General features: G+C 43.4%; 1 protein-coding gene across 4 annotated transcripts in view; it reads right to left on the reverse strand.

Annotated features, from left to right (window-relative positions):
- LOC118084441 (rho GTPase-activating protein 20) overlaps positions 1-25,518 on the reverse strand; it is a 97,568-nt gene that overhangs the window by 38,840 nt on the left and 33,210 nt on the right. For 2 of the 4 annotated variants that reach the window (XM_060270634.1, XM_060270632.1), the window contains 2 exons: positions 6,883-6,965; positions 1,688-1,861 (listed from right to left, as the gene is read on the reverse strand). In XM_060270634.1, coding sequence (XP_060126617.1) covers positions 1,688-1,861; positions 6,883-6,965 — 257 coding nt within the window. Of the gene's footprint in view, positions 1-1,687; positions 1,862-5,032; positions 5,283-6,882; positions 6,967-25,518 lie in introns of those variants that run through there. The other 2 variants (XM_060270635.1, XM_060270633.1) reach the window with 2 other exon arrangements.

Consider the following 25,518-nt stretch of genomic DNA (forward strand, 5'->3'; position numbering starts at 1 on the left):
GCCATGCATTGTATGCCTTTTAAAGGATCAGGATATTGCATAGTCCAGTATTTAGATTAGATCAAATTATGACCACATTTTCTTGTCCCACCTGGCACTCTGCAGTGTGCCAGCCTTCTTACACAATTTTAGATTGTTTTAAATCATTTTTACCAAGAATAAGCCCCAAGATCCATGAAACACCAGATAAATGAAGGTATTTATGTCTTGATTTAACAGGAATGATCCCTTTTAGAGTTAAATTTGACTAATTTGGACATGTTTTATGGGGCTGTATAAATTTTAATTTGGCTTCAGTTCTAATTGGGCAAGTGTATCCAAGGTGCAAGTAGCTTTCTTCCTTTAAGAGCAACTGGGCAACTCCCTACAGTGCAAGGCCAGAGCCTATAATAATAAAGGCCCATAGGAAGCCCAAGGCAAAGGCATCTCTCTCATGACATGTCCAAACCTGTGGCAGCTATGGGGGGTGCCAGGCGACATGGTCAATATGAAAGCCCTAAGGGGATTCACCAGGGATTGTTGCTGTTGTGCCACGATGGAGGTGTGCAACCAGAGGAGAGCTAGCTTTTGACACCTGAGACACACACAAAAAAGACAGAAACAAAGCAGAATGTATTTTTCAGTCTTTGCTGAACCTTCCTCATAACTCTAAAGCATAAACCACTACCGAGAAAATGCTTATCACAAAGTGCTAGAATGTCACAAGTAATTTTAGTAACAAACTGCACTTTCCAGTCAATATTGGTGGACCATCCTGTTAAGTGTAATACATAGACCATTTTTGAGAAATGCTTCTCCCAAAGTACTAAAACAACACGTCTGGTTATTCTTTTGTGGGGCAACAATTTTTAAGAAAAATTATAGCCCCAAATGGGGGATATTGTTATAAGAATTTTGAGGTCATATATATATATATAATAATTGTTCATAAAACATGTACATGAATGTACAGAAACATGTCTGAAGCAGCACAGGAAAACAGGCCTGACTGACACCATTTTGACTCTCTCTCTGACCAGGTGTTCCTCTGCAAGGAAGAAGTGGGGTGGGGGGAACCTTCTCATTGTCTCAGGAATTAAAGTGATAATCCCTGGCATCCTGATACCTGACTGCCAGACAAAAGGGTGTGATTAACTTGGCTGGGAAACAGGGAAATGTAAATATCTCTCAATTTTGTTGATTAGGTTTTGGGGGCAGGGTCCAGGATGCTCAGATTACTGCCACCAGACCTCCCCTTTCATGATGTACCTATGATGAATCTAGGGAGAGGGGTCTTGGGCTACACCCCTTCTGTGACATATGGATGATGCTTCTGGGGGGTGGGCTGAAACCAATTTCAAATTTCTTTTTAAGGGCAAGACATCTTTGTTTGGGGTTCCTTCCTTGTTCTCCTGTGTGAGAGGAAGGACCCTGTTGCAACAGCGAAAATAAAGGCTTTGCTTCTCAAACTTCTCTGGTTGGCCTCTGTTATATTCTCCAACCGATGGAGAACCCAATAAGGAAATAAAGGCAGATTTTTGCCTATATCAGTAGAGAGGGAGAGAGAGGCCACAAATGGACCACACTCAAGAAGGTTCCATTAGCAAGTACAGACACCTGGGCAAGTAACCTTTGTGAGCTTATTTGCAAGGTTCTCCTAAGAAATACACACTTCATTAACAGCCTTGTGGATCAAATCTGCACTTACTTGGACTTGGCAACAACCAACATATTGCTGAAGAGGAACAAACATCTCTCTTGCGTCTGTAAGCCTGTGGTTAGCTGTACATGCTCCTCCAAAATGAAAACGGAATTTTGATTACCGAAAGCCCCGGCTGGTAATCCATTGTCTGAATGGACGGTATGGCAAATTACTTCCCTGCTGAAAAAGAGATATTATCTAATGAGTTGTGATGGGGGAGTGGGGCCAATGCCGATGAAGGTGGCCCCCTTAAATCCTTAGCTCAGGCAAACAACAGAAACAACCCCTCTCACCCAACTGATCCTGCACGTATGTTTTGGATATAAATCTCTTATTTGTGCTTTGTGTATACCAGTGAATCTGAATCAACAAAAAATAAAAATAAAAAATCAGACAATCTCCCTGCTTTCTTCAAACCACATGACTGAGATAAGCAAAAAGCAGGACAGCTGCAAAAACACAATCAGGCCATTATCATCTTGGCAGATCCAATTAGCGTGGGAGACCAGGGATGCAATGGCAGCCCCAGTCTAAGGGGGGCAGCTGCCCCACTCCCCAAATCAAGTAAGTAAGTAAGTAAGTAAGTAAGTAAGTAAATGTTAACTAACTGACCTAACTAACTGACCCATTGCATTGCAGATAACTCGGTTCTGCCCCCAACAAAAAGCCAGCCCTCCATAATAATAAATCCTGGCTATGCCCAACCTCTGGGATGAATTCACCTCTCAGCTGACATCCACAAAGATCATTGTTTGAGAAACTTGGAAAGAACTAATGACCCCCATGGAGGAGCAGCTAGCAGACATTGGTGTGAGGGTGAATACTTTATTGGAGAATGAAGATTTGGCCAAGGAAATTGGTTGTTGTGGCTTCCTCTTTTCTTTCTCAGGGCTGCTCCCCAGCGTAGAATGAAAGCAAATACAGTGGTGCCTTGACTTACGAATTTAATCCGTTCCGAAGGCACCTTCGTAAGTCGAAAAACGCCATTGGAAACGCGATTCCCCATAGGAATGTATTGGAAACGGAAAAATTCGTAAGTCGAAGCAACCCTATCTAAAAATTTGTAAGTTGAAAAATCCCTATCTATAACTGCCGCGGTTTTCCCCCAGATGTCGAGATATTTGTAAGCGTGCGGCCATTACCCCCATTCGGAAGTCGAAAAATTCGGTTACCGAGTCGTTCGTAAGTCGAGGTACCATTGTACTATGTTGAAGTGTTATGCAAGAGTGAGAGAGAAACTTATCTCTATCCACTCTCTCTATGCCATGCATAATTTTAGAAACTTCTATCATTTTGCCTCTTACTCGCTTCTCCCCCCAAACTAATTATTTCTAAATCAGCATCCAACACCAACATCCAGTATCACTTTGAACCAGTAATTGTGCAAGTTGTGGATATGTGGCCAAAATCTATCTAATCTTGTTCTTTAAAAAATGCAATGCAAGGGAACTAATAATACGCGAACCTACAAATCACCAGTGACGTTGTGACAAATTCCCAGGGTCAGGCCAACCCAGGAAATGTTAAGTGCCCCCTCTTTGCCCTCTGCCTAGTCTGCAAAAAGGCGTTCTTCCCTGCATCCAAATAAAGCCAAGAATGTGTTTCTCCATTCGAGTCACTTGCAGAAAATGAAGAAAGTTGGAAGAAGGAAAGGCCTTCTCAGTGGCAGCCAGTGCAAGAATTCCTCTCAGATAAAAACCATGCTGGAAGCTGCACAAATCATTCCCCCAAAGCAGAGGGGTTATGGTATGGTGCTAAATGAAAAATAGTGTTCCCATAAAAGCTTGCTTGGTTCGAAGTGTAAATCATTTAAGTTTTTTTATCTTGGCTTTAAAGAAAATATTTATTTCAATTAAATAAACAGGCAGGAAATGTTATTTGTGAGGGCATCTTTGGAACAGGAATGACAGAGAGCATGGCCTTCCAGAATCCATCATCTCATTGCTGGTGGGGGTGAGGGAGTCTCCAAGCTCTGTGATAACTTATTCCCTATTAAAGAGACGGCGGGTTGGGCTTGCTGTTCTTTTGAAAAGTCCAGAAGGCTCAGGCACAAATTCCCCTCATGCAATGAGGGGCAGGACAGGACCTTAGCTAGCCCCTACCCCCACCAAAAGAAGGCATGCAAGGTGCCATCCAACTGTCTTATGGACACCATTCCGGATTTGTGTAGGGATTACTCCTTAGCCTTTTCTTCTCCTGAAGATGACCCTCAAGGCAGGGGAGGTTTAGGGTCAGAGTTTTCCTTCTCCTAGATGGGCTCTCTTCCCAGATTGGCAAGTCCCATTAGCCCCTCACTTTCCTCTACTGCACATGCAGAAACCGCCTTCTCTTGACCATTGGACCCACTATTAGTCTCATCCACTCAGTTCACATGCAGGAGAAGTCCTTAACTCGCAGATAGTTAGATTTACATAAGTCCTTCAAATTGGGTCTGGAAAACAAGTGGCAACCAGTGAAGTTTTTTGTTTTTACAATGAATATGCTTGGTCTGCCACTCCCATAAGCACTCTGGGCTGCTGAATTTTGCAGTAGCTGCAATTTCTGGACTGTCTTCTAGGGCAGGCCCAAGTAGATTGGATTTCAGTAGACTAACTTGGAGGTTTTCTACTCAGGAAAGCCAACAAGGTCATCTAGGCCTCAAGTAACAATGATAGTTGTTCCTTCCAAATTATTTTCTCATCCATTCTTTTACATATGGGGGAGGGGTGGGGTGTTTAGTGCTCCATTTTGTGCAAAGCAAAGTTTGGAAAAAGTTTGCAAATTTGCCAACCACTAGAAATCTGTGCTTCTTACTTCTGAAATTTTGGAAATAACATTAATGACTAAATGGACCTATAAAACAAGATCACAAAGCAGCACATTGCTACCTCAGTTTAAGAACATCCCTGTTTACAAACTATTTGGAATAAGAACTCCACAAAAGTGGAAGTAGTATTCCAGTTAGAGAACTTTACCTCAGTCTAAGAACGGAATCCAAATGGTGGAAGGGTACTGGCAGCGGGAAGCCTCATTAGGGAAAGCGTGCCTCGGTTTAAGAATAGCTTTGGTTTAAGAACGGACTTCCGGAACAGATTAAGTTCATAAACTGAGGTACTGTACCACTGTATTTGGCAGGACAGATTTATCAAGAGTTGGGCAGCATTCATTCAGTTTTGCAATGGGAAAGTTGTGGATAATTCCTCCATATACTTAGGACAGCCTTGCAATAAACTGTGGTGACCACTCTAGATTTTTCAACAGAAGCAGTGAGAGAGAGGAAGTGATTCATGTTTCTAGGAATCATCTGAAGGGAACAGAAGCACACCCTGACCCACATCAAGAGAACTTTGCACCCTTGGAGGAAATGCCCACCTCCGCTTTTCCAGGGAGACCTAGATGTTGCCTTCAGGAGAGGAAGAGCCACGCACTTTTGTTTCCTCTCTCACTGCTTCTTCTGTGGAATGTCCAGCATCTCCAATAAGTCTCTTCTAGAAAGCGGCCTTTGCCAAGCCAAATTGGATGTAATTTGGTGCAGGAAAGAGGAAACCTGGAAGGGTGGGGGGGAGGTCAGGGCAACCTCCATGGTGGCCCTATGGGAACTAGGGCTCTTTTGTTTTCACTCCTGTGGATTAATGGGGTGGGGGCAGAGAAAAAACAGTTAAATGTGCAGTGGCCTTAAGATTGCACGTGGTCAAATGACTGTAACAGATTTTTTAAACGAAAACAAAAAAATGAGCTGCAGTACACCTGGAAAGACACAGGGTCTGCAACCCTGGCACAGAGCCTCTGTGAATAAATTTGGGTGAAACTGCAGAGATTTGGAGGTGAGGCCAGTAGGCACAATCCAGACCTCACTTTCCCCATGTGATCAGTTGCCTTGGATCTGCCTAAAATTTGCCAGTTTACTTATGTGATTGCACTACCCTATTTACGCCCTCTTGTTCGCTTTGACCTGAGTAATAATAATAATAATAATAATTTATTATTTATACCCCGCCCATCTGGCCGGGTTCCCCCAGCCACTCTGGGCGGCTTCCAAAAAAAAACAGAAATTCTAAAATACAGAAATCCATTAAACATTAAAAGCTTCCCTAAACAGGGCTGCCTTGAGATGCCTTCTAAAGGTCTGGTAATTGTTCTCTTTGACCTCTAGTGGGAGGGCATTCCACAGGGTGGGTGCCACTACCGAGAAGGCCCTCTGCCTGGTTCCCTGTAACTTGGCTTCTCGTAATGAGGGAACCGCCAGAAGGCCCTCGGAGCTGGACCTCAGTGTCCGGGCAGAATGATGGGGGTGGAGACGCTCCTTCAGGTATACCGGACCGAGGAACTGGTACTGAATTACTGCTGTGTGGGGCTTCCCCTGCACTTGATCTGGAAGCTGAAGTTAGTGCAGGATGCTGCAGCACAGTTGCTGACAGGAGGAAGATGGTCTGCGCTGGTTGCCAATTTGCTGCTGGGCCAAGTTCAAGCTGTTGCCCTCAACGGCTTTAACTTGTAGTATACAGTACAATGCCCTTAACAACTGGAGGTGAGTTCATCTGCGAGATTGCCTTACCCCATTAACATACGCTTGATCTGCAGAACTGGATCCTGTTACAGGTGCCACATCACACTGTTTGTAAAAACTCGAGCATTTTGTGTGGCAGCACCTACACTTTAGAACGCCCTGCCTGTTTATATCACCTTATCTGTACTCTTTTTAAAGCACGTTAGAAACATTTTTGTTCAGGCAAACCTATCCAGATATGTGGAATGTTGACATGTGCTTTGATTTGTTTATAGCTTATCCGTAAGTTTAATTATTCTTTGAAAAGTTTTGAATAGCTGTTTTTAATAGATTTTCTTCATATGCTTATTGTGTTGTTCTCTTTGTAAACCACTTTGAGGATTGTTTCTTTTTTAAATGTCAGGGGGTATATAAATCTTTCAAGTGGCACCCCCCGCCCAAAAAAGATAATAGAATGCTGGGCATTTGGACTGGGAGAATATTGGTGATTTCAGTGCCCATCACTCTAGGCCAGCCACTGCCAATCTAGTGCCCTAAATATGCTTTGGACTAGAACTCCCTTCAGCTCTACCCAGAATGGTCATATGACGCTGAGGCCGATGGGAATTGTAATACAAGACATATGGAGGGAACCAGCTTGGCAAAGGCTGGCCTAGGCAATAAAACCCAAGCATGTGTGCATACTAAGGAGGGATTGCAAATGAAAGTTGCTGACCTGGAGTGATGCTTCGACATGCTGAGTGCCTTGCTGAGTGCAGCAGACGTCGAGCGCCTCCGTGGTTCAATAGGCTTCATTTTCTGTAAGCAAAAAAAAGAAAAGGCAGATTAGGTAAGTATGCCACCAATTCACTAGTTTCCACATGCTTAAAGCTGAACCATGCTGGCAGCAAAAAGGATGTTAAACTATGGAACTCGCTGCCACAGGAGGCAGTGGTTGCTACTAACTTGAAGGTCTTTAAAAGGATTGGGCGTAGTCAAGAAGATAAAGGCTGCCAATGGCTGCTAGCCACGATGGCATGCTCTGCCTCCATGGTTGGAGGCAGTAATGCTTCTGAATATGTTGCAGGGAACCATGGGGTGGGGTGGGGTGAGTTGAGTGCTCTTGTCTTCAGGTCCTGCTTATGGTCTGGGGCACCTGGATGAACAGGATGCTGGATTAAATGAGCCATTGGCCTGATCCAGCAGGGCTCTTCTTATGTTCAAATTTCCCACATGGAGAAGCCTAATCCATCTCTAGTCATGTGCAACAGCTTTGCCCTGCTCCAAGTCAACTTGAGCTAGACAGTTTGTGGAACTTAAATAAGGACTTCCATACAGACGTGTGGTGACACTTATCTAGAGTTGCCTTGGTGTCTGAAGCATCCTATTTCTGCAAACTTATGCGTGTATGCACAGAAAAGCATCCACAGCCATATAGAACATTCTCTTCTTCTGCTTGCTTCTCAAAGGCTCAAGGGCTCATCCATACCTCTGCTCGACCCATATTCTGACCCTATTGTGCACTGATTAATCCCCCTATTACAAGACCTTTTCTCAATGTTCTGTGGCTGTGCTTTGCAAATAATCAAATTTTAGCCACTGAATTGGGTCTTATTAGAAGCGCAGACAACCTGAGGGATTTTGCCAAGCTTAAATTCGGTGGCTAAGATTGGATTTTTGCAAGGCGGAACAAGAAGAAAAAGCTTACAGTCCCAGGGGAATTAATCAATATGCAAAAAAAATCAAAATACAGTTCAAGCAACAGTTGTGGCTGTGCCATAGATAGCGTGTTTATATGTCATTTTTATACCTTTGGGGAAAATAAACAGCAGAGCTTTCCTCCTGTTGCAAAGAGCAAGTGTGGTGGACCTAATTCCAATTGTGAACATTATGGAGCAAATGGTTAAAGCCTTCCCTCTGCACACCACGGTCTAAATCTCTCTCTCTCTCTCCCTCATTAATTTTCAAAAACAAACTAACAATAATTATCATGCAACAGTTAACAGTGTGAATAATGCCATGTGCAATTTGGCCTTTAGAAAAGTCTTTCCCCCAATGAGTCTGGAAATGAACTGGAATGGTGGTTGGTCCAGAGAGATTCAGGAACTTCGGCTCAGCCACACCTACCCTTGTGCCAGCGCCCCACCCACCAGACATTTTGGAATGGAACTCTCTTCAGCACACATGTGAGTTTAGGGGAGAAGTTCCTGCCCCACAATCATCATGGGTGAGAATTTCCATGACCTATGCACATTATTTCAAGTCTGGTTACATCACATAAGGGCATTGTGACACGGGCAGTTAATTTCAGATGCTTTCCTAATAATCCCGGATATAAAAAACCTAGCTTTTCCAGAGTCAAGTTTATCTGGCAGCAGGATCAACCGCTGGGTATAGGGAATTGACACATGCTCCCTAGGGCTGATGGGAACTGTGGTCCCAAATATTAGGAGTTGGGGAGTGTCAGTGTTACGCAAATTCTAAGGTGCACACAAAGCAGATGCACACTCCACAGAAAAGCAATCCTTCACACTTCAGAAATTAGGAAATATTCTTTAAAAAAGAGGGGGGGAGGACACTTCATTTGAGTTCACAGAACGATTTTCTCTGAAGCAGAAAAGGAGTATCTTGGAAAAACCTTTCACAATATCCTTCGAAAACCTGAAAATCCTGTAAATAGATAAATTCCTCACTTTAATGGGCTACCCACTCCGCAAAAACCTGGCTGGCAAGTATCTGCTAAAAGCAGAGCAGACCTGCCAAAAGAGCATCTTCTGTGTATGAATAAAGGTAGGTTCATGGCAACGGATTCAAGAACTAAGGTATTTGCCATTTCAAAATAATGGCCCAGACTGGCCAGGAAAAGGCAACCATCAAGCATTTTCAGGTATCTTGACAGTCAGGATACAAGTCGTACTCTCAAATTTCTGTTGTAGATTGCCTCTTTCTATGATGCTTGTTTCAGGCTTATGAGTGGTCTTTGGCTATGGAGTTGGGCAATTTCTAAAGTCTTTAAAAGTTGTTACACATTTTTGTTCTGGTTCCTCACCTCCTTGCAAGTGGGAGGGGGAACTCTGCTGCAACAGAAAATGAAGATCTGCCTTGCTTTCTTCAACTTGTTCCTGCCCTCACTCATTCTTCTCTGATTGATAGTGAACTTAGGAGAACTTTAAGGGTCCCTTAAAGGTGGAGTTGGTCTGTAAAAGCCAAACCCCAAATTTTCTTATACCATCAGCTTGGCAAAAGCAGCTCTAGTCTATTCAGGTAACGTATGACAGAGGTCATAATTCAATGGTTTTATTCCACCTCTGGCCTGGTGCTTTTGGGTCCTGTTTTCTTACAAAGCTTACAAAAGAAAAAGAAAAAGAAAACTAAATGGTTAACTGTCAGGAATTCAGAACAATGTTCTTCTGCCTTCAGAAGACCCACAGAATAAACTTTAATTGGGGGGAGGCGGGGGCGGCAGGGGAGAACAATCCAAGAGCTGGAAGGAAAACAAACAAATGGGATGCTCTGCCAAAAGGTAGATCAAGCCAGACAAATCTGATTTCTTTATTTAATGAAAAAAGGATCAGTGTGAACTTTAGCAAGCAGTTTATTCATTAACGGGTCATTTATCCCATCTTCCTTTTGAGAACCAGACTGTGGCATATGATAGTGATTCCCACTGCAACCTTATGATTACTTTAGAGCAGAAGCTAACAAAAAATACCCCCCCCATCCCACCACACACAGATAGCTTTAAAGAACATCAATCAATTAATTAGCCAAAGGCCTAGTTATAGAGGAAAGCTTTTGCCTGGCACCTAAATATATGTAATGAAGGCACCAGGCACGCAGCCTTCGGGTGAGCACACCACAAATAGGGAGCCACCACAGAAAAGGTCCGTTCTTGTGTTGCCACTCCTCAGACCTTTCTGGTGGAGGGGGCACATGAAGAAGGGCTTCAGATGATTATCACAGGGTCTGAGTTGGTTCATATGGGGACAGGCGGTCCTCTCAATGGTGGATCATAGAAAGGAGTTTTTCAGCATATGCATTTCATAGCAACCAAACTGCACATGGAGCCTGTTTTAAAAGCACTAAAGGCTATGTGAGGAAAATGCTTCTGACTCCTTTCATGCCCTTCCCATGAAATACAGCTCACTGCAAAAAAAATCCTCTTGTTTTGCATGACATCATTCCACCAGAAGGAGGAGGATTATAGCCCAGGCAAAACAAGCCAACTCTGCTGTAGCTCAGGCCATTCAGTGAGGCAAGAACTACAAAGGATTAAGACCAGGTCAGGGCCTCAGGACTACTTTTTTTTTAAGAGTTCCCAGAAAATAGGATTGGGAGGGGTGCAACTAGACCATAAGCATGTAAATAGCATATTCTCATTCCAGCAGTCTCCCCAGAGAAAATATGTATAGCATTCTACCATCTACCATCTACAGACTGTTACACACGACCTAAAGACTGTGGTGTGTTTTATTTACACACATATGGGTATAGGTGTAGGACCCCTGGATGGTTAAGACCAGTCAAAGGCGACTATGGGGTTGCGGTGCTCATCTCGCTTTCAGGCCAAGGGAGCCGGCATTTGTCCACAGACATGTAGTGGGTCATGTAGCCAGCATGATTAAATCACTTCCAGCGCAAACAGAACACCGTGACAGAAACCAGAGCACACAGAAACACTGTTTACCTTCCCACCACAGTGGTACCTATTTATCTACTTCTAATGGGGTGCTTTCAAACTGCTAGGTTGGCAGGAGCTGGGACAGAGCAATGGGAGCTCACTCCGTTACACAGATTCGAACCGCCGACCTTCTGATCGGCAAGCCCAAGAGGCTTAGTGGTTTGGCCACACCTCCACCCGCATCCTTTTACACACATATACAACCTGAGCCTAACATGGAGGGGCTCAGAGCATTAACACCCCAACAGATCTTGCTTCTCCATTGGTTGCAGCTTTGGATTCAGCACAGAGTAAGCAGGTCTCTGTGTCTCCGGCTTCCAGCTCATCTCTCACACACCACACTGACTCTTGTTCTCCTACTTAACAGCTAGGTGAGGGAGTGGAGGAAAGGCCCATCCCTTAGCATGGAGAGACACATCACCAGGTTGCAGCTCTTGAAATCAGCTCAATTTGGGGGTTGCTGATTAGGACATGGTCTTAAAAAGAAAACAATCTGACTTATTGCAGCAACCTCCTCTGTTAAATTATAACCCGTACTAGGTATGGGACCTAGAGAATTGGAAGGGACTGAACCCCTTACCCACAAACTCATAACATCACAGAGGTTTTCCCATTTTGTAATAATTTCTGATGAAAAGTGGTATATAAATACCCAAAATTAATAACATAATATTATTTTCTCTGCCTTTCCACACAATGGACTCATGAAGTGCATTTCCAGATTTAGTTTTGGCTTTTCAATCCAATAAATATTCAGTCACGAAAAAAAACAGTAAAAACTATTAAGTGCCAAAATATGCAGTAGGGAAAAAACTAAAAGTGGGTTAATCTTTAATGAAATCTGGAGAAGGTAGCCACCATTCAAAGAGCACAGAAGGCAATGGGAGTTCAGGACACAGCAAAGACTTGTTCTTTTGATTTCAGTGGGAAACTAGGCATTCCTTCTGTGACAAACTCCCTCAGTGAATTTAGCTGTGACTCCTACATTGCAGGGGGGTTGGACTAGATGACCCTTGTGGTCCCTTCCAACTCTACAATTCTATTATTCTATTATTCTAATATGGAAGCCGGGCAACATGACCCAATCTGATGTTTTTTAACCTTGGTTGCTTCCTCCCTCTGATACCTGAGAATTCAAGGATTATCTATATCATAGATCAACATCAAGGACTCCTGATATCTTATTCCCTGAACTAGGTACAAATTAAAGCTGAAGGACAATGTAAAAAATGTATTTTCTATTAACAAACATGCAATGAGGGATAAAGCTTTAAGGTTTCACAATTAAAGGCACAGTATAAATTTTCTGCCAGGTGGTGTTTCAGGTTTAAACAAGAACTGCCTATTTCTTCCTTTTTCCATCCTCACTAGCGTTCTCCTCTCTCCCTAATGGGCTAAGGGTCTCCAGTAGGATGTCCCAATGGTCTGCAATCTCCTCTATATGATTCCGACCCTCACTGGGTACTGCACCCAAGAACTGGAAAGAACTATGGACATTTTGCAGACTAACGCCCCCAACCCATAATGTTTTCTACCTTCAGGCAGGTTGGGGATTTTCATGCAAAGTAGCAAATGCACTTAAGTTCTAGTTATGCATGTATTTCATTTTCTGCCTAGGCTTTAGATTCCCGCTCTAGTGCTTAACTATAAATGACGCCCCCAGTGATTGCTGCAGAGCAGCACTGGGCTCCCATCCTGTCCTCGCCTATTTGGGCTATATTTGCAGAGCATCCATTCTGGCTCTTTACTGGCACCCATGGGGAGGTCCTGCCTTATGCCATAAATCACCACCATAATAAATGAGGTCTGAAATGCTGCTGCTAGTGTGGAACATGACCTAGAAAGTCTGCTGTCCACCTGGAAAGCATTTGTCTTTGTCTCCTAAAAATGTTCTGTCCCTCTGGCAGGTGACCGGGTCAAGCAAACCTTACAGGTTCTGCAATGTGCATCAATTACCCCTCATTTCATCACAACTCCCACCACTGAACAGGGGCAGGAGTGATTGCTCTGCTCTCCCAGTGCACATTCCTGGGGCTTCTCGCAGAGACCCAGCTCACTCTCCCGCTCGATTTGCTCCGTGGCCATGGCGACAGATCCACATTTACTCAAACACACTTTGAAAGTGCTTGAAAACTTGCAACACGCCACACCGTGTTTGTGCATTACTCATCCTAAAGCTGCCAATTCCTGCCTTGTGTTTCTTGGCAAGGGGAAACTTGAGAGTCTAATAGTCTCATTCCAAACCCATGTATGGCCTGCTGCTATCAATGCGGCCTGCTGAAATGGGCCAGGATTCCTTCCGAGCTGTGATCTTGGCATGGTCTCCAGTGTTATTATCCAGACAATTAACTTAAGACAGAGCACAAGAACACCCCAACACACCTGCCCCACTCAGTACAGCGAACACTTTCCTTCTGACATTAAAAGGGACAGAACAGACGTCAAGCAAGAAAACTTGTGTAGAAAGCCTGGACTTCATTAGCACATTCTTGGTTAGTACAGGAACTCTTAGAGAAGCGAGCAATGCTTGATGGCAGAGCAGACCCTGCATATAAAAGGTTCCTGGTCTAGTCAATGGCAACTACAATTTAAAATAGCTTGCAAAAGCATAAACTGGATTGAATCAAAGGTCCATCTTAACAAGAATTTAGCTTTCACAGTCACCAATGAGATGCCTCTGGGAAGCCCACAAGCAGGTCATGAGTGCAATTGTACTCTCTCATTCAGGATCACCAGTAACTGGTATGCGGATGCATAGTGGAAACAATATAGCCATCATGGCTATTAGCCACTGATAGCATTATCCTCCAAGATCTTGTCTAATCTTCATTTAAAGCCATCTGAGTTGGTAGCCATCACTAGGAAGTTCCTTATCCATTTTCTTCATGCATATCTCTATCATGTCTCCCCACTCCACATGCCCCCTGCAGCATCCAGCAAGAATTATAAATCTATGGTATGAATGCATTTGAGATACCGTGAAGAGTTCTGGTTGTCTCACCTCAAAAAGGATATTGTAGAGCTGGAAAAAATCAATAAAAATGATCAAGGGCAGGGGTAGGCAACCTAAGGCCTGGGGGCTGGATACGGCCAATTGCCTTCTCAATCCAGCCTGCGGACAGTCCGGGAATCAGTGTGTTTTTACATGAGTAGAATGTGTGCTTTTATTTTAAATGCATTTCTGGGTTATTTGTCAGGCAGAGGAATTCGTTCTTTTTCTCCCCCCCCCCCAAAAAAATATAGTCCAGCCTACCACATGATCTGAGGAATGGTGGACCGGCCCACGGCTGAAAAAGGTTGCTGAGCCCTGATCAAGGGCAACTCTCCTATGAAGAAAAGTTGCAGAGTTTGGGACCCTTTAACTAAGAGGTGACATGATATTTCTGTTTATTAAATTTGTATACCGCCATCGAGAACTCCCAGAAGTGCAAGCTGGATTTCAAAAGGGCAGAGGAACCAGAGACCAAATAGCAAACATGCGCTGGATTATGGAGAAAGCTAGAGAGTTCCAGAAAAACGTCTACTTCTGCTTCATTGACTATGCAAAAGCCTTTGACTGTGTCGACCACAGCAAACTATGGCAAGTTCTTAAAGAAATGGGAGTGCCTAATCACCTCATCTGTCTCCTGAGAAATCTCTATGTGGGACAAGAAGCTACAGTTAGAACTGGATATGGAACAACTGAGTGGTTCAAAATTGGGAAAGGAGTACGACAAGGTTGTATATTGTCTCCCTGCTTATTTAACTTATATGCAGAATTCATCATGCGAAAGGCTGGACTAGATGAATCCCAAGCCGGAATTAAGATTGCCGGAAGAAATATCAACAACCTCAGATATGCAGATGACACAACCTTGATGGCAGAAAGCGAGGAGGAATTAAAGAACCTTTTAATGAGGGTGAAAGAGGAGAGCGCAAATTATGGTCTGAAGCTCAACATCAAAAAAACCAAGATCATGGCCACTGGTCCCATCACCTCCTGGCAAATAGAAGGGGAAGAAATGGAGGCAGTGAGAGATTTTACCTTCTTGGGCTCCTTGATCACTGCAGATGGTGACAGCAGTCACGAAATTAAAAGACGCCTGCTTCTTGGGAGAAAAGCAATGACAAACCTAGACAGCATCATAAAAAGCAGAGACATCACCTTGCCGACAAAGGTCCGTATAGTTAAAGCTATGGTTTTCCCAGTAGTGATGTATGGAAGTGAGAGCTGGACCATAAAGAAGGCTGATCGCCGAAGAATTGATGCTTTTGAATTATGGTGCTGGAGGAGACTCTTGAGAGTCCCATGGACTGCTAGAAGATCAAACCTATCCATTCTTAAAGAAATCAGCCCTGAGTGCTCCCTGGAAGGACAGATCGTGAAGCTGAGGCTCCAATACTTTGGCCACCTCATGAGAAGAGAAGAATCCTTGGAAAAGACCCTGATGTTGGGAAAGATTGAGGGCACTAGGAGAAGGGGACGTCAGAGGACAAGATGGTTGGACAGTGTTCTCGAAGCTACGAACATGAGTTTGACCAAACTGCGGGAGGCAGTGGAAGACAGGAGTGCCTGGCGTGCTATGGTCCATGGGGTCACGAAGAGTCGGACACGACTAAACGACTAAACAACAACAACATACCGCCCTTCACCCACAGATTCAAAATAAAAACACAAACTTATAAAATTATGTAAAGTAATTTTATGGGGAAAGTGGAGAAAGAAAAGTTTTTCTCCCAGTCCATGGCACTTGATATTGCATACAACCAATGAAGATGAACGTTGGATGATTTGGGATGAAGAAAGCACTTCTCCACACAGCACATTATTAAAGTATGGAACTTACTCCCATATGAGGCAGTGGTAGCCACTGACCTAGAAGGCTTTAAAAGAGGATTAAGCAATTTCATGGCTATGCTGCAAAGCTTCTGAACAACATTTGCTGGCAATAGCAGGGGTGGAGCGGGCTCTTGTGGTCAGATTCTGCTTTTGGGCTTTCCATGTGTATCTGGTTAGCCACTGTGAGAACCGGATGCTGTCTTGGTAGGCCATTGGCCTGATCCAGCAAGCTCTTCTTATGTTCTTATGCGGACCCAGGTGAGACCCCTGGTAATCTGAAATAGCTGCTGCCAATGCAGGAAAGCCAAGCAGGATTGCAGCCAACCCCGTTAGAGGGGCTCTCCACTCCACTCCTCCCGTCCCCAGACCCAATACCATTGCACAGGCTCATCCCTGCTCCTACTAGCTATGGCAGTGGGTGTGCCACCACACAAGTCAGCCAATGGCTTTGGGTGACTTTTTCTCCACTTTCTCCAGCTTTTTGTAGTGAAGTAACCAGAACTGTGCACAGCATTCCACATTTGGTTGCATCACAGATGTGCATAAGAGCATTGTGACATGGGCAGTTATAGTTTCAGAGTCTTTCCTAATGATCCAGAGCATATTTTTTTTTAGAAAATCACCTTTTCCACAGTCAAAATTATCTGGCAGCAGCAGTGGTCACGTTTATACAAAGAGCAACAAGGACTGCAGTGAAAAGTATGCTCAGAAGCATACAGAAGGAGAGGGACACTCGCCACATTAACACCATTATTATTATTATTATTATTAGCCCTTCACTCTAGGGCCCCGGGGTGGCTTACAGCATTAAAAGCAACTATTTTAATATGGTTTAGGAATAGTGTTGCCAGACTCAATAGAGGACAGGACTTCTGTGCCTTTCATTGCCCTGCTCTTTCCAAGCAAAGGGTCTGCTGGTTTCTCTTTAAGGTTTCCAGACTCAAAAGAGAGCAGGGCAATGAAAGGCACAGAAGTCCTGTCCTCTATTGAGTCTGGCAACCCTATTTAGGAAAGAAATATGGCTCTCCTAAATTACATGTTAGTTTAATATACTTATGTAGAACTCTGCCAGTATTGTGTAGGCATCTCTCTGATGACTTTCTGTGCAAATGACTTTGGGCAAATAAAAATAAAACATATTACAATTTAAGGCACTATGATACCACTTTAAACAGTCACGGCCTCCCCCAAAGCATTCTGGGAGCTGCAGCTTGCAAAGGGTGCTGAAAGTTGTTAGGAGGAACCCCGCGCCCCCCATCTCCTTTCAGATCTGCAATTACCAGAGTGCAATTCAATCCTTCCCAACAGGGGACACTGGGAATTGTAACTCTGTAAGAGGAATAAAGTCTCCTAACACCTCTCAGTGCCCTTAACAAGCTGCAACTCCCAGGATTCTCAGGGGGAAGCCATGATGACTATTTGAAATGGCATCAAAGTGCTTTAAAAGTATGTTGTGAATGTGATGTCAGTGCAGGGAAAGCATAGCTTTCTCCTGATTCCAGCTGTCCTCTGCCAAAGTGGCTTCCCCTGTTATAAAAGAGTTGCCAGATTCTCGTTTCATGCATTTCCATGTGAAATTGCCAGAAGTGCAGCTGTGTAGGTTGGTTGTGTGCAGGTAGGGGGCACAGGTAGGGGATGAGACCCAAATCTCCTGGTGCCTTTAAAGACCAACTAATTTATTAAGGCAGAAGCTTTCATGGAGTCTGTGTTATTTTTAAAGTGTCATCAAGTTATTGGGTGCCCCCCCCGCCAATGTAATTGATAGCTAAGCTATCAGATAATCTCCCTTCTCGAAAACATGCCCACAGCACTGTGGGATTGTGTCCTTGTTTTCTACCAGTGAGCAGGTCACTACAACCCCATGCAAGGATATGAATTTTTATATTTTTTATGGAGAACAGATAAAAACTTGGGAGGCCCATTGGGAGAGGGGGAAGCTGTCCACAAAATGAGGTTCATTTAACCTATTTCCAAACACCAACAGCTGCTTCCTGCTCCTGCTCCCTCACTTCCACATCATACCCTTCCAGGGTCAGTCACTCAGTGTAAATACGGATCCGGGACTCCAAGCTGCCCAAAGTCACAGAAATACCAGAGGTCTCATTTGCTACTGCGGATTCTGGTGGCTTTTGTAAAATGTGCTTTCCCCCTTCAAAAAACCTACGATTTCTAGCACCCTTAACAAACTACAGTGGTACCTCGCAAGACGAATGCCCTGCAAGATGAATTTTTCGCAAGACGAATGTGTCTTGCGATCTGATGGTGACTCGCAAGACGAATTCGTTTTGTGAAAAATTCGTCTTGTGAATCACGGTTTCCCATAGGAATGCATTGAAATTTAATTAATGCATTCCTATGGGCAAAAAAAAAGAAATTTCAATGCATTCCTATGGAAAACTGAGATTCGCAATACGAATTTTTCGCAAAACGAATTGACTCGCAGAACGAATTAAATTCGTCTTGCGAGGCACCACTGTATATTATCCATCATTCTCATGTGCTTTAAATCTATGGGGTGGATCTGCCCTCTGATATAGCTATATTATAGCCATTGAATTTCTATTCTATTCTATTCTATTCCAGAAGATGAATCTCAAGGGGTGTCCAGTGTACTGTACTGTCTATTCCTGTTGTGTTGGCTGAGCTTCATTTAGTAAGGTTTGAGGATATGAACAATGTGCTTGGATCGGTGAGGATGACACGGTGCTTGATACACTTGTCCCTCTTGGCTGATAAAAACTAGGAGGGAGGGGACAGTTCACTGGGCCAGAGGGGTGATTAATGCCTCCTTGCAAGAGGGGGTGGCAGACGGACAGTGGTAAAATAACATGAGAACCACCTTCAAATACAGTGGTACCTTGGTCCCCAAATGGCTTAGTTGTCAAATAAATCGGCTCCCGAACGCCGCAAACCCGGAAGTGTTACGGTTTGCAAACGTTTTTCAGAAGACGAACATCTGACGTGGCTTCCACGGCTTCCAGTTGAGTGCAGGAAACTCCTGCAGCCACTCAGAAGCCACGCCTTGGTTTTCAAACAGTTTCAGGAGTCAAACGGACTCCCGGAACGGATTAAGTTCAAGAACCAAGGTACCACTGTATCCGAAGGGTTGCACAATGGAAAATGGAGGAAGCTTGTTTTCTACTGCTCCTGAAGGGAAGACCCAAACTGATGGATCCAAATGACAAGAAAGGAGCTTAAAACCAAACATGAGGAAGAACCTTCTGACAGTAAAAGCTGTCAGAAGACTCCCTGGGAAGGTGGTGGATTCTCCTTCATTGCAGGCTTTAAAGTAGAGTTTGGATGGCCATCTGTCATGGATTATTTTGTTGTGATTTCTTCACTGCGGGGGGTTGTACTAGATGACCCAACAATTCTATGATTCTATGAATGCACACTAAGGTAAAAGGAGACTGCTGACTTTTACTTAGAAAATTCCGGCATTACTCAAAACATTCTGGCAAGAAGCCAAATGTAAAAGGGTAATTCCTGGGTGCCAAGATCCAAGTTTGGGGCAAGTACTCTTTGGTGAGAGAGCCCCAGCAGAGATTTTAAATCACAAAATATGCAGCAAAGTAAAGCATGCAAATACGTATAGACTAAGATATACCTTTGCGAGTACCCAAATTTCCCTTTTCCCCTGGCATAGAAAAAGGCCAGACATTTGGTAAAATAAAAATGGCTAGCTTGCAAACTATTCAAAGTTCAGATTCATATGCTCCAGAAAGTTGCACAGGCAGGAAAATTCGGCTTAGTTTCAAAGTGGTGAAAGTTCCTAAGTTACTGGTATAAGAGTTACTTGTGAGAGCCATGCGACTAAGTTGGAGCAAGCAACTTGGCTTCTGCACACACTGAGTTCAATAGATAGCATTAAGGGACCAAATAATTGATTACCTAGTCTCTCCCAAGGTGAGCTAAGCCCGGCAGTACAGTTTGCTCTATGGTTTTAACCCCTTCATGCTTTAATTAACTTATGCTTCTTGGTTATATGAGGCTGGTCATCCCACACTTTGAAGGGCAAAGCAAAGGACAGCAGGAAGAGGTTGCACTGCCTGGCTTAATGTGAACTTAAAGCTAAGGAGACTGGTTGTAAATATTTGGACTAATGCGCCTTCACTTGATATTTTTACTATTTCCCCACCCCCTCATCCTGAGAGACCATCTTAATCTGAGCTCAAAAGTTTCTGCAACGATTCTGGGTCTGAAGGTACTAAATCACATCTGAAGGACGCTTTTTGAAAGGAACAAGCTGCCTCTTTCCTTCCAAGAAATGGAAGATGATTCATTTATTTTAAAATGTCCTCAAAACGAGGACATGCGGGAGGGGCGGAACACACATCTGCCAAAAGCAGTTTGTTGCTTTACTACACACACACATTTTTCTGGGAGATGGCACAAAGGGATGAGTTTGGCTCTCTCGCTGTTCTGCAAATTATTTATGCCAGCAAGGTTATTCTTAAGATTTCTGGAAGGGGAATACACACACACTTACACAGCTTAAAACATGACCTCAAAAGGGCAAAGTCCTCACATTAAAGCCACAGGAAACTGTCTGTGTTTGCTCAGCAAAACTGAGGAGAGGATCTCCCAGGGACCACCTCCTAACAGGAGGATCGGAATGCTAAGGGATGACAGATCATCCAGATAACATACCCTCCAACATTCCTCAGATGAAATTAAGGACATTTCTCACACCCCTCCCAACTGACCCTTCCCAACTCCACATTTTTGTCCACCCCCACCAAGCATTTCCTATCAGAGTAAGGGTGAGTGCTGCTGCAACAACTGCACCAACACGACACAGCACACACAGAGGGGGAGCTAGCTGCTCCGGCACCCGGAGCGGTGCACATGCTGTGCCTTTCTATTGGATGCTGCTGGAGTCTTCAGAGCTTTTGCTGGTGATGTCTAATTTGTGCGCCACTTTTTTTTGGCGTTTAATCACTATTTAAGGCATGAAAGCTGTGCTTTTTTGGAAAAAATTTTTATGCCAGATCCCTCACTGATGGGCAAGGTTCAGCAGTTACGGAGAAAGGCTGTGACCTCTGCGCGCGCAATGCCTACATTTTTATATATATAGACAAGAGGAAGAAATCAATAAAAATGTTTTTAAAAGTCTTTAAATTGTTTTTAGTTTTTCTTCTTGATAATTTTAGCATTTTTGCAAACTGCTTTGGTTTTTTGTACAATCAAGCAAAGTATAAATGTTATTTAAAAAATTTTTTGCACTGACTGCTGCACAGCTCTGTGTAGAGTACTTTCAGAGACAGCTACAATTAGTCATGATGATACTGTGGTTTGATAATTTCCTTATTCATTCTATTGCTTTTTATTATTTGTTTTATTGCTTGCTTTTGTCAAGCCTTCTACTACTGTTTTTATTTATCATCACACAGTATCTTCACTTTTCTATTGTGCAAATACGATTTTGTTGCATACCTTTGAACCTGTCCATAGAAATTCAAATGCCTTAGCCCCTAAGGCCTAGGCAATAAAAGTTTCAAGTGATGTGGGGTTTCCTGATTTTTAAAGGACAGAATTCAGGCTTGGTACTGCAGAAGCAGCACCCCTAGCCACCTCAGCAGTTTAAACCTACCGGTATCAGAGGAATAAAGCCAATCCTATGTCATTTTCTCAAAATCGGTTGCTGCGGCTGTTTTCCTGGGCTTCGACCCCACTGCATCTCAGAGTGCTTGCAGTTCCATTCTCCAGGACAGCAGATGCTTCACTATCCAAGGGCAAGCAGGGAGGAGACCTGTGCAACTGCCCTTGCTTCAGGTGATTTTGCTGGCAACAGAAGACAGGATCTTTGAGTTGTTGGCTAGAAGCTCACAGCATCTGAACAGCTCTGAGTGGGGCAAAAACCCAAAGCCAGCAACTCCAGGGTTTGCAGACAAAAATCAGATGCTTAATAGGTATGGGGAGGGCCCTTTTGAGAGATCCACATGCTTTGTTCTACAAGATTTTCTTTTAGCTGATTTGTTTGAGTCTCTTTTCTGAGTGGGTTGAATTCGAATAATGAGGCAGAGTTTTATTTATGAGAGGCAGTGTCTCACAGTGGTTAGAGTGGCGGAGTAGGACCTGGGTGAGACCAGGGTTCAAATACCCACTTGGCCATGAAGCTCACTGGGTGTGACCAGTCCCTGCCACTCAGTCTAACCTGCCTCAAAAGATTGTTGTGTGGATTAAATGACAAGGAAGACCATGTATGCCACCTTGAGCTCCTTAGTTCCTTGGAGAAAAAGGTGAGATATAAATGCAATAAATAAATAAATTCTTGCATATACCCTCTTCATGATAACTTTTAACTGGGCTAACTTTTTAATGTTGCAATACAATGTTTAAGGGAAGTCGAGGAGAAATGCTGTGTAAAGGTACAGTGGTGCCTCGCTAGACGAATTTAATTCGTTCCACGGGTCTTTTCTTATAACGAAAAATTCGTCTAGCGAATCCCATAGGAATGCATTGAATTTTTTTGATTATTTTTTTTGCCCATAGGAACGCATTAATTGAATTTCAATGCATTCCTATGGGAAACCGTGATTCGCTAGACAAATTTTTCATAAAATGAATTCGTCTAGCGAGGCAACCTCCGTTAGAAAAAACCTTTCATTAAGCGGAAATTTCGTTAAGCAGGGCATTTGTTAAGCGAGGCACCACTGTAGTTCCATCTATTAAAATAGAAGGTCTTCCCATCTTTAATTTGTTAGGATATGGACTTCTAGCACAAAGGAATCACAAACCCAAAGGAAGCTTACTTTTACAGTGGTACCTCTAGTTACGAACTTAATTTGTTCCAGAGGTCCGTTCTTAACCTGAAACTGTTCTTAACTAGAGGCGTGCTTTCACTGCTGCGCCACCGGCACACAATTTATGTTCTTATCCTGGGGCAAAGCTCTCAACTCGAGATAACTCTTCCAGGTTAGCAGAGTTTTTTAACCTGAGGTGTTTGTAACTCAAGGTACCACTGTACACACTTTGCTTACACTCCAGATCAGTCCTGTCACACAGTCCATCATTCAATCATTCATACGCTTTCACTAACATTGGCTGTTGCAAAAACACTCAGCCAGTTCCTCAAACAGAAATCTACAACTGTGAGATGCACAGGAATGTATAATACAATACAGCTCTGTGGTCCCTTTATCGCCACAAAGGTAAACTTTTACTGATGGTAGAGCACAAGAACGGCCTGCTGGATCAGGCCAGTGGCCCATCTCATTCAGCATCCTGTTTTCGGTGGCCAAACAAACACCTGTGGGAAACCAGCAAGCAGAAATCTCCCCTGCTGTGTTTTCCAGCAACTGGTATTTGTAAGCACTGCTGCCTCCCAATGTCAAGGCACAGCATAACCTCCATCATGACTAGAGGATTTATCAAATCCTCTCCCCCACCCCTCCTTTTAGACAAAAGTCCTACAAGAAATCTTCAAAATAACAAAGCAGGTATTAGAAGCCCTATTAAATATTTTCCAAGACAACAAACACACACTCACATTACAAAGAACTCATAAGCCACTTACTCTCCCTTGCACCATTCATGCCTTCAATTCCAGTTTGGGAGGCACTCTGGCCTATATCAAATTAATATCTGCTTAGAATAGACCCACTGAAATGAATGGCCCTGAGCTAATTATGTTTATTAATTTCAATGAATCTGCTCTAAATACGACTAACGCTGAATATATCCCTCTGTGTATGCCCAGGGGCTTCCTGTCCTTGTATCATGCAGGCAACTTCATGGCCTGGCCACCTCTTTTCTTTTGGCAAGGAATTCTGAGCATGCTCAGAGGCTGCCTGTTCTGGCAACGTACATGGCTAATTACTGTCTGTTTTACTGAAAGGCACTCGTTACGGTATGCACAGAGTCTCCGTACTGTGGCACCAAGCAGGCAAGGAACAGTTTGATTTATTGAATGAAGTGTGCAAAATAAATCACTTTTGGCTTCAGATATACGAGCTTCCTGTTTTACCAAGTACAGTAACTCTGCTGAATCATTATGGTTTCTTAAAGGGCAACACACAGAATGGGCACACCTCAAACCTGTCAAACTACCATCATAAGCAGCCATATGCTATGCTTCTTGGTTGGAAAAAAATATTGTGAATGCTACATTAAATTGATGAAAGTTTCAGGATTTTGATAAACTGGAGGAATTACTTAAACAAACAAACAAACAAGCTATGGCAAACACCAGTCCCATTCCAATTGTGTTCAAGTGCAAAGGAGAAAATAGTGAATTGTGACACTTTCCTCCACTCCTTTAAATAGCAAAACATTATATATAATTTATTTAGTTACAGTATTTATATACTGTATTGCTTTTTAGGTGGACCTCACAAAATGTTAGTGAAACCTATGTGAAACACCATACACAGTGGAATACTATTCCTACTGCATGCCCATGAGATACTAATACCATTTCATGTCAGATATTAGATATTGCCAAATGCTAAATGCTAGTGCACACCAATTATCAAGTATTAGCATCTACAGTAGCAGGGGTCGGCAAGCTAAGGCCGTTTAACCGGCCCCCGAGCTGCCCCCGAACCGAACCATCCACTCGGTGAGTCCCCATGCGCTGCGATAAACCGGCGGAGCACGGCGTGGGGACTCACTTCCGCAGTGCCCAAAATTGTGTCTGCGCAGACGCCGAAAATTGTGTGTGTGCAGACACAGATGTCAGAAATCGCGGCTGCACAGATGCAGATGCTGGAAATTATGCGATCCAGCCCAACAGAGGGATCTCTGCTGGAGTGAACCGGCCCAGGTGACGTAAACCTTGCTGACCCCTGTACTATAGCATGCCATCCACCAGACACCATCAGATACCCTGCATACCACCTATTAACTACTGCAAAATAGCTGTTATCAAATGTCAATTGCCATACTCTTTTTCCTAGATAACCACATGATATCACACATGAATGAATTCAGACAATATTTAAGAAACATTCAAGCATCCAGCAAATTTCTGTAAAATATTCACCATCAAAATTCCAGTTTTAAGCTGCTATTATGTCTCTTTCCAATAAATGAGTAGCTGCCAGTTGTTGTTGTCCCTTGTATTTTAAATTATGTTTACTGTATGTGAAAAAGCAATTAAAAAACTTTTTTTTTTGAGGAAAGTTCTTTGGATATATTTTGGAGTCTATTTGTTTCAGCTCCATAAATTGGCTGTGAATATAAACGAGCTTCTTTCATTTTATGATTTGCAATTATAATATGGCCAAAGAAGACTCAACAAGTGATGCAATTCCACTCACCTGGGAAGTCAGCCCTGCTGAATGCAGTGTGGTTGGCTTCCGAGTGAACGTGCACAGCGTTATTGGGCTAACCTTTAAAGAGGCAGCAAAGCCTCCATTTGATAACTTTTTAAAGTGGAAGAGAAGCAACTACTGTTAATGTCAGGAGAGTGTTTGTGACTGTGTGTGCGCACACGCATGAGGGGGAGGGTAGTATAAAAAGCTTAAAGTAAAATGGGTTTCTGTCTATAAAGATTCGTCTCCAGGCCAAGGTAAATTGTGAAGTGAGGCATTTTTTTTTTTTAAAAAAGAAAGCAAACAAGCATTTCATTGGACTGAGATTTGGCAAAAGGAGCATTTTTGTGCAAGCGCCAACCTTGAGGGCTGGAAGAATGTAGCACATTCCTCGGGGTCTTTTAAGATTGAGAGCAGGGCTGTTTTCTTACTCTTAGCACAACCCTTCTCAAAAGCCAGTAAAGAGTTGGGTGCACCCACAGGAGTATTTGATGTGACGGTGCAGAGGAGCCACACCACTAAGGGGCTCCCTTCTACCTTAAGGTGACTGCAAGGGAAACTCTGCTGAAACTCAAGTGTATTGGGGCAGGGCCAAAAGAGTGTGGCCAGAAGAGG

This window comes from Zootoca vivipara, chromosome Z (genome assembly GCF_963506605.1).
Source record: "Zootoca vivipara chromosome Z, rZooViv1.1, whole genome shotgun sequence".
NCBI classification, from domain to species: domain Eukaryota; kingdom Metazoa; phylum Chordata; class Lepidosauria; order Squamata; family Lacertidae; genus Zootoca; species Zootoca vivipara.